Source organism: Jaculus jaculus, chromosome 18, assembly GCF_020740685.1.
Source record: "Jaculus jaculus isolate mJacJac1 chromosome 18, mJacJac1.mat.Y.cur, whole genome shotgun sequence".
NCBI lineage: Eukaryota > Metazoa > Chordata > Mammalia > Rodentia > Dipodidae > Jaculus > Jaculus jaculus.
In genome coordinates, this window is record NC_059119.1 from 49729471 (window position 1) to 49745495 (window position 16025).

Consider the following 16025-nt stretch of genomic DNA (forward strand, 5'->3'; position numbering starts at 1 on the left):
GCCATTTTTCCAGTCCATGTCTGACTTTTTTCAGTCTGTGGATTCTGGGGATCAAACTCAGCTCTTCATATTTCTAAGACACTTTAGCAATTGAACTTTCTCTCTAGGTCTATATAATAAACATCTTTAAAACTAATTAATTCCAACATTAAATCTTATACTTTTTGGTTTGGTTGTCTTTTTTTTTTCAAAAAAAATTTTTTTTATTAATAATTTCCATGATTGTAAACATGATGGTAATGCCCTCCCTCCCCCCACTTTTCCCTTTGAAACTCATTCTCCATTATATCTGCTCCCCCTCTCAATCAGTCTCTCTTTTTTTTTGATGTCATGATCTTTTTCTCCTATTGTGATGGTCTTGTGTAGGTAGTGTCAGGCACGGTGAGGCCATGGATATCAGGTGGCTATAGCTACCTGAACTTATCTGGGTCCTCTGTTCTGTTCCATTGATCTACATGTCTGCTTTTGTGTCAGTACCATGCTGTTTTTGTTACTAGGGCTCTGTAGAATAGGTTAAAATCAGGTATGGTGATACCACCAGCCTTATTTTTGTTGCTCAGTATTATTTTAGATATTTGAGGTTTTTTTATGATTCCGAATGAATTTTTGAATTGTTTTTTCTATTTCCGTGAAAATGCCATTGGAATTTTGATGAGGATTGCATTAAATGTGTAGATTGCTTTTGGTAAGATAACCATTTTCACAATATTGATTCTTGTGATCCAAGAACAAGGGATGTTTTCCCATTTCCTAGTGTCTTCTGCAATTTCTCGCTTGAGTGTTTTAAACTTTTCATTGTAGAGATCCTTCACTTCCTTGTTAGGCTTATTACAAGGTACTTTTTTTATGCAATTGTGAATGGGAGTGATTCTCTGATTTCATCCTCTGTGGTTTTGTTGCTAGCATATAGGAAAGCTACTGATTTCTGTGTATTTATTTTGTATCCTGCTACATGGCTGTAGGTGTTTATCAACTCTAACAGTTTGCTGGTAGTCTTTGGAGTCCTTTATGTATAGAATCATGTCATCTGCTAATAATGATAACTTGATCTCTTCCTTTCCAATTTGTATCCCTTTCATGTGCATCTCTTGCCTTATTGCTATGGCTAAGACTTCCAGTATTATATTGAATAGAAGTGGGGACAGTGGACACCCTTGTCTTGTTCTTGATTTTAGTGGAAAAGCTTCCAGCTTTTCCCCATTTAGTAATATGTTGGCTGTAGGCTTGTCATAAATAGCCTTTATTATGTTGAGATATGTTCCTTCTATTCCCAGTCTCTGTAAGACTTTTATCATGAATGGATGTTGGATTTTTATCAAATGCTTTTTCTGCATGTAATGAGATGATCGTGTGAATTTTGTCCTTCAGTCCATTTATATAATGCATTATGTTTATCGATTTGCATACATTGAACCATCACTGAATCTCTGGGATAAAGCCTACTTGGTCAGGGTGAATGATCTTTCTGATATATTCTAGTGTTCTGTTTGCCAATATTTTCTTGAGAATTTTTGCATCTATGTTCATGAGGGAGATTGGTCTGTAATTTTCTTTTTCTTTTTCTTTTTTTTTTTTGTTTTCTTTGCCTGATTTTGGTATCAGGGTGATGCTGGCTTCATAGGAGTTTGGTAGGATTCCTTCTCTTTCTATTTTATGGAAAAGCTTTAGAAGTAATGGTGTTAGTTCTTCTGTGAAGGTCTGGTTAAATTCACCAGTGAATCCATGTGGCTCTGGACTTTTTTTAGTTGGGAGATTTTTTTTTAATTAAATAATTTTTATTATGAAACTCAAGTCAGCAATTCAAACAGCAATTTTAAAAATTAAACATTTTAACACAATCCAATCCAAAGACAGACTAATTTAATAATCATATGCTGAAGAATGATGGCAGGAAAATATTAAAAGATTTGCTTTCTGTAATTAAACCATTCTGTTTCTTTTTTTTTTCTTCCAAATTTTTGTTAACAGCTTCCATGATTATAAAAAATATCCCATGGTAATACCTTCTCTCCCCCCACTTTCCCCTTTGCAACTTCTCTCTCCATCATATCCCCTCCCCTTCTCAATCAGTCTCTTAATTTTGATGTCATGATCTTCTTCTCCTCTTATGATGGTCTTGTGTAGATAGTGTCAGGCACTGTGAGGCCATGGGTATCCAGGCCATTTTGTGTCTGGAGGGAGCACGTTGTAAGGAGTCCAACCCTTCCTTTGGCTCTTACATTCTTTCCGCCACCTCTTCCACAATAGACCCTGAGCCTTGGAAGGTGTTATAGAGATATTTCAGTACTGAGCACTGCAGTCACTTCTTTCCAGCACCATGATGCCTTCTGAGTCGTCCCAAGCTCACTGCCCTCTGAAAAGAGAAGCTTCTCTACCAAAAGTGAGAGTAGCATAGGGTGTGAACATTAACAGACGTGCTTACTGGGCAGTTTGATGAGCATAAAAAATATGGAACGCTTCATGAATTTGTGTGTCGTCCTTGCACGGGGGCCATGTTAACTTCTCTGTATCGTTCCAATTTTTAGTGTACGTGCTGCCAAAGTGAGCACTAGTTGGGAGATTTTTGATAACTGCTTGGCTCTCCATATTTGTTGTAGGTCTATTTAAGTGATTAATCTCATCTTGATTTAATTTAGGTAGGTCATATTAATCAAGGAAACCATCCATTTCTTTTAGATTTGCATACTTAGTGGATAGTGTGTCCCTATGATTTTTTGAAGTTCTCTGCTATCTGTTATAATTCTGCCTTTAATCCCATGAGTTCGAGGCCACCCTGAGATTACATAGTGAATTCCAGGTCAGCCTGGGCTAGAGTGAAACCCTACCTTGGAAAACCAAAAAAAATTGAAAAAATTCAATTTCTTCTTATTTAAGAGAAAGAGGGTAAGAAAGAGGCAAGTAGAGAGAGAATAAGATATACCAGGGCCTCCAGCTACTGCAAACAAACTCCAGTCACATGTACCACCTTTTGCATCATGGTTACGTGGGTCCTGGGGCATTGAACCTGGGTCCTTAGGCTTTGCAGGTAAGCACTTTAACTCCTAAGTCGTCTCTCCAGCCCAGGATTTTATTTTTCAAAGTAGGGTCTCACTCTGGTCCAGGCTGACCTGGAATTAACTCTTTAGTCTCAGGGTGGCCTTGAACTCATGGCAATCCTCCTACCTCTGCCTCCCAAGTGCTGGGATTAAAGGCATGCACCACCACGCCCGGCGGATTTTTTTTTTTATGCGAATGATTCATATATGAATTTGAGATCTGTCTTGGCTAGTTTATAAATTTTGTGTTGTGAATTTAACTCAATTTTCTCCTAATTGTTTGTAATGTCAGTTGATTATAAAATGAAGTTCTTAGCCGGGCGTGGTGGCGCACGCCTTTAATCCCAGCTGAGATAGGAGGATCACCATGAGTTCGAGGCCACCCTGAGACTACATAGTGATTTCCAGGTCAGCCTGGACTAGAGCGAAACTCTACCTTGTAAAACCAAAAAATAAAAATAAAAAATAAAATGAAGTTCTTTTACTAATCAGTTTATAGTAATGCTGGTCATGCTTTGTGGTTTTTTTTTTTTTTTTTTCCAGGATTAAGGAGTCAACATTGGGAATGTTCCTGGCTAGAATCTTGGCTTCTTGGACTAATTCTGCACTGCATATCCTTGGATCAAGCTCCCTAAGCCTAAAGCACAGTCTGAGTGGGAACTCAAGAATAGCTGGGAGACTTTTAGAATACGTGTACACCCACTGGGAACATCCACTGGATGCTCTAAGACACCAAACCAAAATCATATTTAGAAATCTTCTCCAAATACACCGGCTCACTATAGAAGGGGACGATGTGATCACTGATCCTTTCTTTCTGGACTTGACTAAGAGTGTTCTACGATTGGAATGGCATATTAAAGGAAAGTACGCATGCCTTGGGTGTTTGGTAGAGTGCATAGGGATCGAACATATTTTGACAGTAGATAAAACTATCCCATCTCAAATCTTAGAAGTGATGGGGGACCAGTCATTGGTACCATATGCTAGTGACCTCTTGGAAACAATGTTTAAGAATCACAAGATTCATTTGAAATCCAAAACCATCAGCGATACTTGGATTGAGCAGTGGCATGAGACTTGGGTTTCTCCTCTCCTGTGTGTACTGTGTGAAGGAAATCTGGATCAGAAATCTTACGTAATCGATTATTACTTGCCAAAATTGTTGAATGACAGCCCTGAAAGCTTACGGTACATGGTAAAGATTCTTCAGACATCTATTGATGCTAAAACTGGTAAGAAAAATGATTTCTTTCTTTTAGTAACTTCTAGTTATGATGCTTAGATGTAGGGTCCTAGCCAGTTTAAATAGACTCATTTTCTTTTGTTTGTCCCATTTCTTTCCTTTTTAAAAAAATATTTATTTATTTATTTATTTGACAGAATGAGGCAGTGAGAGAGAGAGGAAGGGAGAGAATGGCCATGCCAGGGCCTCCAGCTGTTGCAAACAAACTCCTGACATATATCTGGCTTTTGTGGGTGCTGAGGAATTGAACCTGGGTCCTTTGGCTTTGCAGGCAGGTGCCTTAATTGCTAAGCCATCCTTTCAGCCAAACTGTTTGTTCCATTTCTGTAAGTAGTAAAGGAAGATAGTACTTCAGATTGAATGGACATTTCTGTCCAAAACTAGATGAAGTTTTTTTTTTTTTTTTTTTTTTTTTTTGGTTGAAGTAATTTCTTCAAGCCAAACTAGAGTAAAAGTGTGGTGGTGTGATGTTTTATATAACTTGCTTATTCAAGAAATTGAGATGATTTGTAAATAGTTTAGGTGCTTTTAAAGACAGGTACTTTTTTGTTTCTTGGAGAAAGAAAACTGGAGGTACAACCTAAAGATGAACTCCCTGTAGTCATTTAGAGCGGGATGTGCATCCATTGAAACTCAGTAGCACTAAAGGAATCAGGACATGAAAGCGCAGTTCAGCAATGATCGTGTGGCTGGGTGCGGTGGTGCATGTCTCTCTCTGATCTCTGTACTCTGGAGGCAGAACATGAGGATCATTTCCAAGTCCAGGGCTAGCCTGGTCTATATAGCATACTGCATAGTTAGTTTCAGGCCAGCCAGTACTACATGGAAAGACCCTGTCTTAAAACATAATAACGAGGGGCTGGAGAGATGGCTCAGTGGATAAGGCATTTGCCTTTGAAGCCAAAGAACCCAGGTTCAGTTCCCCAAGACCCATGTAAGCCAGATGCACAAGGTGGCACATGTGCCTGGAGTTCGTTTGCAGTGGCTGACGGCCCTGGTGTGCTCATTCTCTCTCTCTCTCTGCCTCTTTCTCCCTCTCTCTCAAATAAAAATGATTAAAAATAATAAAAATAAATAAAAAAGTAAAAGTGAATGTGGTCAATGATCCTGACTCATCATGTTTACTCCAAGACTATTCTACTTAAAGCATAACTGTGGTGTCCTTCCACATAATTTAAGAAACACTTAAAAACCTTCAATATTTCAGAGGTTATCATAACAAGAAAATTTGATTTTTGTACACAATGCTATTATTTAAGTAATCATTAGCATTTGTTCTTGCCTTTTTTTAAAAAAATTTTTTTGGTTCATTATTTATTTATTTATTGGAGAATGACAGACACAGAGAGAAAGAGAGAGGGAGAGAGAATGGGTGCACCAGGGCCTCCAGCCACTACAAACGAACTCCAGACACGTGCACCCCCATGTGCGTCTGGCTAATGTGAGTCCTGGGGAATCGAGCCTCGAAACGGGGTTCTTAGGCTTCACAGGCAAGCGCTTAACTGCTAAGGTATTTTCTCCAGCCCTGTTCTTGCCTTTTTGAGAGACCATCTAAACCTCAGGTTTCACAAATCTGTTCTGAAGCAAGGTGGTCCTTATTTTTGTGTCAGAGTACTTTGATACAAATATACCTCACTGTTCCTTTATTAATGGCTGAGGTCCAACACCCTGAAACCAGTAGGTCTTTGTGATCTACCTTTAATGTTCTTCTTGTGTGTTTGTGTGTGTGTGTGTGCGTGCGCGTGTGTGCACGCCAGTGCACGTGGAGGCCAGAGGCCGATACAGGCAGCTGTCTTCCTCCCCCATGTTTCTCTCTGTACCCAAGTACACTGACGTGCCCAGTCTCGGCAGACAGTTTGCCCCTAGGATCCTGTCTCTGCTGGCTGAGTTCTGGGATTACAGGTGAGCTGCCATGTGCACCCAGTATTTTTGTGGGTGCTGAAGGGATGAGCTCTGCTCCTCATGCTCAAAGGGCAACTGCTTTATCCACTGTGCCATCTTCCCCAGAGCCATAACTCCTAAATAGGAAGAGCAGTTCAAAATTTATTTTCAGGGGTATTAGGCTCTTTGTTTTACTGAAGGATTTTTACTATTGGCAGAAAATTATCCCAGTTTTTATATAATGGTTTGTACTTTTTTTCCACTTGAATTTTGTTTTGATTCACTTATTCATTTTCTGTCAAGGAAAAATATTAGTAAATAATTTATGATTTCTTTTATATTAATATGCTTATTTGAAATTATTTACATGAACAATTTTCAAAAATTATTAAAAGTTCAGTTGTATAGGAACTTTAATTTGTGTTAGAATTTAGTTTAAATGTGATTTCTATTTCTTGGAATATATTAGAGAAATAAAACTTGTCAGTCATTTCATAGCACAGTAATAGTCTTTGATATTATAATGCTTTTTTGACAAGAGCAGTGTTTTCTATGTTTAGGGTCTTATAGTAGCAGAGGAGCTCTGGGAGCTTTGATGGCATGTCTACGAACAGCCAGAGCTCATGGACATCTTCAATCTGCAACTGATACTTGGGAAACTGTCGTATCCAGTGCAAGAATAAAGCAAGGCTTAATTCACCAGCACTGCCAAGTAAGGAAACAATACAACTGGGGCTTTTCTGTGTGCAGAAGTTCCTTGATTCCTTTAGAAGTCTAGTCTAGAGGTCCTCGATGTGCCTGGACTCTTAAGGAGTCCAAAAAGAGGATGAGTAGAAAGTGAAAGGTTAGGGGCCAGAGAGATGGCTCAGTGGTTAAGATGCTTGCTTGCAAAGCCTAAAGGCTGGGATTTGATGCCCCAGTACCCACATAAAGCCAGATGTGTAGAGTGACACTCTTACTTTATGCATTTAATAGATAATTTTATAGGAAATAACAAAGTTGTTTTGAATTAGAAACTTCTGAGGTATGTATAGGCAAAGTGAAGTTTACCTTTTTTCCTTGGTAGCCTGTGTAAATAGTCAAACATTTGAAGTAGTTTAGGCTCTGCTTATTTCCATGGAAAATTAACATAATTGCTTGGTGTATTTTTAGGTACGGATAGATACATTAGGCTTGCTTTGTGAAAGTAATCGGAGCACAGAAATTGTTTCCGCGGAAGAAATGCAGTGGGTTCAGTTCTTTGTCACGTACAATCTGAACAGCCAGTCCCCAGGAGTGCGGCAGCAGATTTGTTCTCTTCTGAAAAAGGTAGCTTTTGTGTCTGAAAGTGTTGGAAAATGATGAACTTGGCTCTGGAAATTATTTTTTAAAAGAGCGCATACATTGACAGAGTGTGGACTGCTTGTGGAATTGACCTCGCACATGTTGCCATGGCCTTTCTGTGATCTCTGCCTTCATGATGCCCACATGTGAGATTACACTGCAGAACGAGGAGTTCTTTCATTTGGGTGTAGCAAATCAATCTTGAGCTCCTCATTTGAAGGAAAAAATCTAGCATTATAAAGTGGTTTTAAGAAAACCTTTGTAAGAGGAGTGAGAATGTTCTTTCATTTTTATAATTTTTCCTTGAGAGCCTCACAAAAATGCTGTTTTTGAGTAATAGAACTCGAATTAGTCACACAGCCCATCTGTGGGGCAGGGAATTGGTGGACTGTAGAGGTGAATGTCTCATCTTCAGGTTCATGTCAACCCGAAGGAAATGTGAGTGCTGTGGTTTAATTGTGGTTGCAGTAAAACCTTGTTTCTGGTTTTAAAGATATAAATGTTAATTTTCTATAAAAAGAAACACTGCAGATTTTGAGATTTTTAAAGCCCAGTTAAAACTCCTTCCTTGCCTTAAAATTTCCCTTTGAAGCTAACATTTAAGTTTAATGAGTGGCTCTCATGTGCCTTGTTTTTCTTTGTCTCAAAAGTTGTTTTGTAGGATACAAGAAAGTTCTCAGGTACTTTATAAATTGGAGAAAAGTAAATCCAAACTGGAGCCAGAGAATGAGTTAGCCAAAGATCAGCCCTCTGCTTCTTTGCAGCAGTACAAGGTAGGTTGTGTATTTCTAGATATGTGGGGTTTTAAGAGACCTAAAAGGCTTGCGAGTATGCCTTAGCGGGAAACAGTTCTTGTGGTGCATGGTGTTTCTGTGCTTTCCCCTTCAGGCTGGGTGTTACATCATCTTGGTGCCCCCCCCCCCCCAGGTGGCTTGAGTTGTAGAAGAGGTGCTGCACTTGAGAGCCAGCCCAGAATGACATAACTGGACTCACCTCAGCAGCTTACGTTACACTTACTCCACCTTACACTGGGTGCCGTGGAGCTTAGTGCTCTCATGGGCGATTGCTGGCTCTGAAACCCACCTTTCCACGGGTAGAAGAATACTACATCTGTGCTGCTTTTCCGTCACACTGACATGACGAACAGCTGCTTCATGCTCATGGCCGGGTATGCCCAAAGCATCTTAGGTCTCCACTGAAAACCACAGTCCATCTCCAGTGGCTTCACCGGCCTCTTCATCAGGGTCATCACGCCCTGCCTCATGCCATATCTCAGCAGTGCATCCCCAAACTGTGTGCACTCCGTGACCCACTCCACACATTTTTCATGTTTCCCAAATCAGTGCCAGGTGTGCAGGACATAGCCGTATTCTGAAGTCAGAGACAGAATCAATTGTGACCTTGAAGGGCAGGCTACTTCCCTCTCAAGTGTTTGCATTCCTACCCTTCACTCTTTCTTAAGGCATACTTTTTTCATTGTTTCAATGTAAAGTAATTGGCCCATCTTCCTTCCAGATGCTAATGTATTTGACAATAGCAGCTTCAGCAACCAGTCTTAGTGCCCACAAGTTTAAACTTGCTTGAGTTTTCCCAACTTTAAATCTTAAATTTCTTATTTCCAGATCTTTAGCCAAGCATATCACTCCATTATAAATTTAACCTTGACCAAATGAGCATGAGCAGAACTCAGCCAGCCCTATGCCAGTAGCCCAGTTCCAACAAAGTTTTCTGTAGCCTTCCTTCCCCTTAGAAAGTTCGTAAGTAAAGCCTCCAAATACAATTTTTTTTAAAAATTTTTTAGTTATTTATTTGAGAGCGACAGACACAGAGAGAAAGACAGATAGAGGAAGAGAGAGAGAATGGGTGCGCCAGGGCTTCCAGCCTCTGCAAACGAACTCCAGACGCATGCGCCCCCTTGTGCATCTGGCTAACGTGGGACCTGGGGAGCCGAGCCTCGAACCGGGGTCCTTAGGCTTCACAGGCAAGTGCTTAACTGCTAAGCCATCTCTCCAGCCCTCCAAATACAATTTTGACGGAGCTTAGCATTTTCAAACTTTCGCCAGAGTAGCCCATACAACTTGGATTACTGCTCTGGAAGGCATTTTCAGTTGCAAGTACCAAGTCCATGCCCATTCCTCCAAAACAAATGTTCCAAAAGTGGCTGGAAGGATGGCTTAGTGGTTAAGGCGCTTGCCTGCGAAGCCAAAGGACCTTGGTTCGATTCCCCACAACCCACATAAGCCAGATGCACAAGGTGGCATATGCATCTGGAGTTCGTTTGCAGTGGCTGGAGGCCCTGGTGCGCCCATTCTCTCTCTCTCTCTTCCTCTGCCTTGTTCCCCTTCTCTCAAATAAAAATAAATTTAAGAAAGAAATGTTCCAAAAGACCAAAATCCACATGCTGAGATTCATCACACAGCAACAACCCACTCTCTGGTACCAATTCTGTCATAGTTAGCTTCATGTTGCTGTTGCTGGTATGAACTTCCAAATAAGACACAGTTTATAGGAGGTAAGGTTTAGTTGAAGCTTGTCAATCCAGGGGATGTTCCATAGCAGTTCAGTAATGGCTCCCTCTCACAGGTCCATGCAGAGAGAAATACCACCACCAGCACCACAAGCCAGCACACTCCCAGAACCCCAGGCAGAGCTCAGGTATTCTACATGCCTTTAGACTGGAATTCCAGATCTGCCCCCACACCTTAGGGCTGCACCCGAGGATCCACCCAACTGTGACACCAAGTTATAAGCTTGAGTAACACTCCTGAACTATTTGGGGTCATCCATACAAGCTACCACAGATACACATCTCTTATTTATTGCTGGATTGAAGGATACACATCTCTTCATTGCTGGGTTGAAGGATATACCTTCTTTTGTTGGTTGAAGCATACTCTTCTCATTTCATGGCTGATTGGAGGATACACATCTCTTTTTGTATGGCACAGTGACTTATGAAATGTCAATTAAGCACTTTAGAAACACAAAAATCTATTCTGTGTTTTGATATTCTAAGTTTTCATGAATGCATGGTTTCTTGGTTTGTACCTATGGATGTACATTTCCCCCCTGAGATAAGATTTCACTACATAGCCCAAACTGGCCTCCAACTTGTGGTCTTGCCCCAGCCTCCCAAAAGCTGGGAGTTATAGGCATGTGTCACTATATCTGTCTGGGTATACCTTTTTTGATTATTCATATATAGAGACTTAGTCTGAGTCAATATGGTTATGATCATTTCTTCTAGCTGCTCATAATGTGTGACTTTTGGTAGTTGTGACCTTCACCATGCATCATTATCATCCTCCTATAAGTAGGTGTAATGCACGTGTGTGGTAGGGCTAATCAACTGACCCCGATCCTGGGGAAGAAAAAAAGGTTATTAATTGCAAAGATGTCTTCTAGCTTAGTGGAGATGATTTCTTACCTAAAAACAATAATTATAATTGGGGTATTTTTAAAGTTATAAAAAGCTACATACCCATGTTCTCATTTCGTCTTTAATAACAAGGCTGTGGAGTAAGCCTCTTATCCCCACCTAGCGAGTGAGAAAACTAATGCTGAGTAGATAAAACTTGGTGATCTGTTCAAGGCTCTCAACTAGTAGGCATAAAACATCTCAGTAGTGTTTTCTATGGGACTCACTTATAGTTCAGGGGAATTTGAGGAGCTGAATTCACTGGTGGGAATAACATTAAAATACTCGGAATGGAGTGGTGAGAATTGCATGCAGAGAGTCAAGTGGAGAATGAGTAGGAGAGAGTTCCTGTGATTGGCCAAAGTATTTGGAAGAGCGTGTTTGCAAGTGGAGGAAGAAGAGCCGTCTGAGGAAAGTTGAACTTCAGTGTTAGTGCCGCATTCTCATAGGAGTTTCACACTGCTCCCGAGAGAGCGTTAGTTCACTCCTGAGCCGGAGACCGTGGGACCTAGTTACCTGCCCCTCGGCCTTCCCTTTTGAAGACCTACCGCTGAAGCCTACCACATCGGTACTGCTGCCACACTGGGGACCAAGCTAGCCCCTCAACCCTCGGGGGCAGCAGTCCCAGCTATAGCAGGTGCCACGCTATCAAGTGAGCAAGTATTGTTGAAAAAGTTTGTACTCTCTTATTTAAGAAGTATCAAAATCCACACTCTTGAAGATAATAGCTGACTTTAAGTTAACTTGATTACGCCTTTTTTTTTTTCCTTTTCTAGAATTTCATGTCATCCATTTGCAGCATTCTTTTTGAAGCATTGTGTCCTGGATCTTCCTATTCAACTAGATTTTCAGCTTTAACCATTTTGGGGTCAATAGCTGATGTTTTTCCTGTTTTAGAAGGTAAGCTTTTGCTGGGTCTACTGGTGCATGCCTTTAATCTCAGCACTTGGGAGGCAAAGGTAGAAGGATCATGGTGAATTTAAGGCCAGCCTGAGACTACTTAGTGAATTCCAGGTTAGCCTGGGCTAGAGTGGGACCCTACCTCAAAAAACAAACAAACAAACAAAAAAAAACCCCAAACCAAAAAACCTTTGACTGCATGTGGTGGTACACACCTTTAATTCCAGCCCGTGGGAGGCAGAGGTAGGAGGATCTTGGTGAGTGCAAGGCCACCCTGAGACTACTTAGTGAATTCCAGGTCAGCCTGGGCTAGAGCGAGACCCTACTTGGAGGAAAAAAAAAAAAAAAGTAAGCTTTGAGTAATACTTGGAGAAATTATGTAGTTTTTTATAAATTGTATACTTTACTTATGAGCATCTTACCTTATGTGAAGTTTCAGTTTTATTGTCTTCAGATTCCTTCTTACTATACCATCCTTAAGTGTACATAATTAAGTTTGCCAGTAAAGGTCAGAAGGGAAAGAAATTTTCTCCCCTCTCCAATGATCACTGTTTGCCAAACACACACTTAGAGGCCCATGGTCTGTGCTTTGTGTATGGCTGGCATTCCTCCTCCTGCTGCCCTAATTTGTTCATGCTTTTCTTCAAGCTTTGAAGTTAAAATCATAATGTTTTCTCGTACATTTAATATTCCTTAGTGAGCCTTTGTGTGGTTCAAATGTGGTTTAATTTGTATGCTATTTCATGAACCTTAGTCTGGTTTCTCAAAAACATTACAGAGATGTCATTTCCAGGCATTCTGTTAATGACGACCTTGGCTTTTCCTTCTGTGAGGTACTTACAAGAATTTTTTTTGTTACAAGAAGTGATACTTTGCTGGGCGTGGTGGCGCACACCATTAATCTTAGCACTCAGGAGGCAGAGGTAGGAGGATATATATGAGTTCGAGGCCACCCTGAGACTCCATACTGAATTCCAGTTCAGTCTTGACTAGAGTGAGACCCTACCTTGAAAAACAAAAACAAACAAACCAAAAGAACTGATACTTTATATCCCTATATATGACATATATACAATTTAATATGGATTTCTGGCTTATACACAATTTTCTTTGACATATAGATATGTCATGTGTGTGTGTGTTATGTATATCGATTTTTGAGGTAGGGTTTTGCTCTAGCCCAGGCTGACATGGCATTCACTTTGTAGTCTCAGGGTGGCCTTGAACTCATGGCACTCCTCTTACCTCTGCCTCCTGAGTGCTCAGACTAAAGGCATGCACCACCATGTCTAGCTTAAGGATTTTGAGCTAAGAGAATCTTCATTTTGTAGGTGGGCCACAAGTGACATCAGAAGTAACCTCACAGGAAGGAAGCCGAGGTTTGTCGTGTAAGAGGAGGCGGTGCGCAGTTGAGGGAGGGACGGAGTCCGCATTCTGTGCTGCGCTGCCCTTGCAGCCTCCACAGGCTGGAAGAGGCTCTTTAAAGCCTGAGTGGACATGGCTCCATGACATACTGGCTTTGGGCTTCTGGCTTCCAGAATGTAGGAGAACAAATTTTGTGGTTTTCATCCCCTGAACTTGTGGAAACTTGTTACAGCATATACACAGGCCCATCAGATCAGGAAATTTTAGTGGTAGTTTTTATCTGACAGTGACTGACTACCCAAGTAAGGACCTTTCTTTTGCACATTTAAGGCGTAGAGCTGTACCTAGCTGCATGTGTGAGTACCGCTTCAGAAACCCTGAAGAAAACACTGCAGACAACACCGCCAGTGTGCGCCCATCATTGTACACCGCGGCCAAGTGCAGTTTATCGCAGGAACGCAGCTCGGCAGATGAGATTGCAGGGCTGGAGCCGTGCTCCTGATTTGGGTCAGTTCACGCTATGATGCCGAGTCCTTGGTCTGGACGCTTTACGGACATTTGTTTAGAAGATATATTCCTAAATGTATTTCCTTTTGTTAATTTACTTATTGTTTAGATATTTTTTAAACATATTTTTTCCTTTCTTCCTCTTGAAGTAGGGTCTCACTCTAGCCCAGGCCAACTTGGAATTCATTGTGTATTCTCAGGGCGGCCTCGAACTCACAGAGATCCTCCTACCTCTGCCTCCTGAGTGCTGGGCTTAAAGGCATGCATTACCATGCCTGGCTTCCGTGTGTGTGTGTGTGTGTGTGTGTGTGTGTGTGTGTGTGTGTGTGTATCACACACATACACACACACACACATACATACATATATATATATATGTATGTTTTAATAATATCTTTTAGAAGGGAATAAAATGGGTTAACTTTTTTTTTCCCTCACTATAGCCCAGGCTGATCTGGAATTCACTGTGTAGTCTTAGGGTGGCCTCAAACTCATGAAAGTCCTTCTACCTCTGCCTCTGAGTACTGAGTACTGGGATTAAAGGTGTGCACCACCACACTCATCTGGCTTTTTTTTTTGTTTTTTTTGTTTTTTCAAGGTAGGGTCTTGCTCTAGCCCAGGCTGACCTGGGATTCACTATGTAATCTCAGGGTGGCCTTGAGCTCATGATGATGCTCCTACCTCTTGCCTCCTGAGTGCTGAAATTAAAGGTATGCGCCACCATGCCCGGCTTTTTTTTTTTTAATGCGAGAGTATGAGAGGAAGAGAGAGAGCTGGCACGCTAGGGCCTCTGGCTGCTGTACTCACTTGTGCCACCTTGTGTCTGGCTTATGTGGGACCTGGAGAGTTAAACATGTGTCCTTAGGCTTTGCAGGCAAGTGCCTTAGCCAGTAAGCCATCTCTCCAGCCCGGGTTAAAAAGTGTCTCGTGTTTGTAAAATGGTGTGCCTGTTATTTTATTATTTGAAGAAATGCTGCTTTGTTTAAAGAGTGATGTGTAGGTGAAGGATGAAGTGAAATCTCATTGTAGGTAAACATGAAGTATGACTTTTTTTTTAACTACTTTTGTATAAATTTGGTCAGTTAACTATCGAAGGCTGATTTCCTTTTCCTTTAATTGATTTTTAAATTAAAAATTATTTTATTTTAGGTAATACCTACACAGTGTACCAGCTGAGTCATGATATTGATGCTGGTCGTTTCCAAATACTGATGGAATGTTTTACCAGCACTTTTGAAGAAGTGAAAATGTTGGCATTTGATCTTCTGATGAAGTTGTCAGCCACAGTTGTACAGTTTCAGGTATTAGGACTTGTGCTGTGTGGATGCGAATGTGATAGTACCCAACATAAAGCCATCAGGGTTGTCCCAGCTCTTTGTGCCTCTGTGTTCTTATGTCTTTTGAGTAATTCTTTTAGTTACTATTATATCTCTACTCTTTCCGGGTGGTGAGAATGGAGGAAACAATAAATTTGGGGTTTTGGTAAAAGCCCAAATCATTTAGTCACACTTTTTTCCCCCTTTCTTTCATGTGAAGGGAGATGTGGGAGGTGGTAGGTTTTATCGTTTACACGATTATTGGCAGATTTCAGTTATGTGGCCTCTCCAGTTCTTTCGGCTTGTGATCTTCTATTTAAACACTTCACTTACAGTAATTTTGAGATAATCTTCCATATTAGGAGACTGAGAAGCTGAGTGTCAATGAGGTGGAGAACAGGCTTCTGTTCTTCCAATAAGCAGTAGCTAAACTGAGAGTGAATCCAAGAGTATTGGGGTTAACAGCAGTCCTCTCCTTACGTGCTCTGCCCCAGCCCCAGCGCCTTGGGTGGGATCCAGAAACGGACTCGGGAGTGGGTAGTTCTGCAGGCCCTCACTAACTAGGCTCTGAGCCCTGTCCTTGAGGCTTGTTTCAGGGCTGTGGGATTACCAACAGAGAGCGCAGCAGCTTGCTCTCTTTGCTGTAGCTTTCTGTTAGTGCTCCTGAGAGGCCCTGGTACCTTCAGGGTGTAGCTTAGTATGACGCATAACTGACATGTGAGCTTCTGGGTATAGGACTCAAGGAGCACATGCCACTCAGTGCTAGAAAGGCAGCGAGAGAAGATGAGTGTGCCAGGGTGTGTAGCCACTGCACACCAACTCCAGATGCATGTGCCACCTTGTGCATCTGGCTTAACGTGGGTCCTGTGTAATCGAACCTGGTCCTTAGGCTTTGTAGGCTCTAAGGCGTCTGTCTAGTCTCCCCCTCCCGTTTTTTATTGTTATTATTTTTTTTGGTTTTTCAAGGTAGGGTCTCACTCTAGCTCTGGCTGACCTGGAATTAACTCTGTATTCTCAGGGTGGCCTTGAACTCA

General features: G+C 41.3%; 1 protein-coding gene and 1 non-coding gene across 5 annotated transcripts in view; one reads left to right on the forward strand and one right to left on the reverse strand.

The window, feature by feature from the left end:
* Positions 1-16025, forward strand: part of Thada (THADA armadillo repeat containing) — a 343908-nt gene that overhangs the window by 22518 nt on the left and 305365 nt on the right. For 3 of the 4 annotated variants that reach the window (XM_045137566.1, XM_045137567.1, XM_045137569.1), the window contains 7 exons: positions 3579-4270; positions 6723-6874; positions 7315-7470; positions 8136-8258; positions 11680-11803; positions 13499-13675; positions 14825-14976. In XM_045137566.1, coding sequence (XP_044993501.1) covers positions 3579-4270; positions 6723-6874; positions 7315-7470; positions 8136-8258; positions 11680-11803; positions 13499-13675; positions 14825-14976 — 1576 coding nt within the window. The remainder of the gene's footprint in view (positions 1-3578; positions 4271-6722; positions 6875-7314; positions 7471-8135; positions 8259-11679; positions 11804-13498; positions 13676-14824; positions 14977-16025) is intronic. The other variant, XM_045137568.1, reaches the window with a different exon arrangement.
* Positions 2443-2549, reverse strand: LOC123455855. Its single transcript, XR_006634170.1, has one exon. It is a non-coding gene; the product is annotated as a U6 spliceosomal RNA (small nuclear RNA).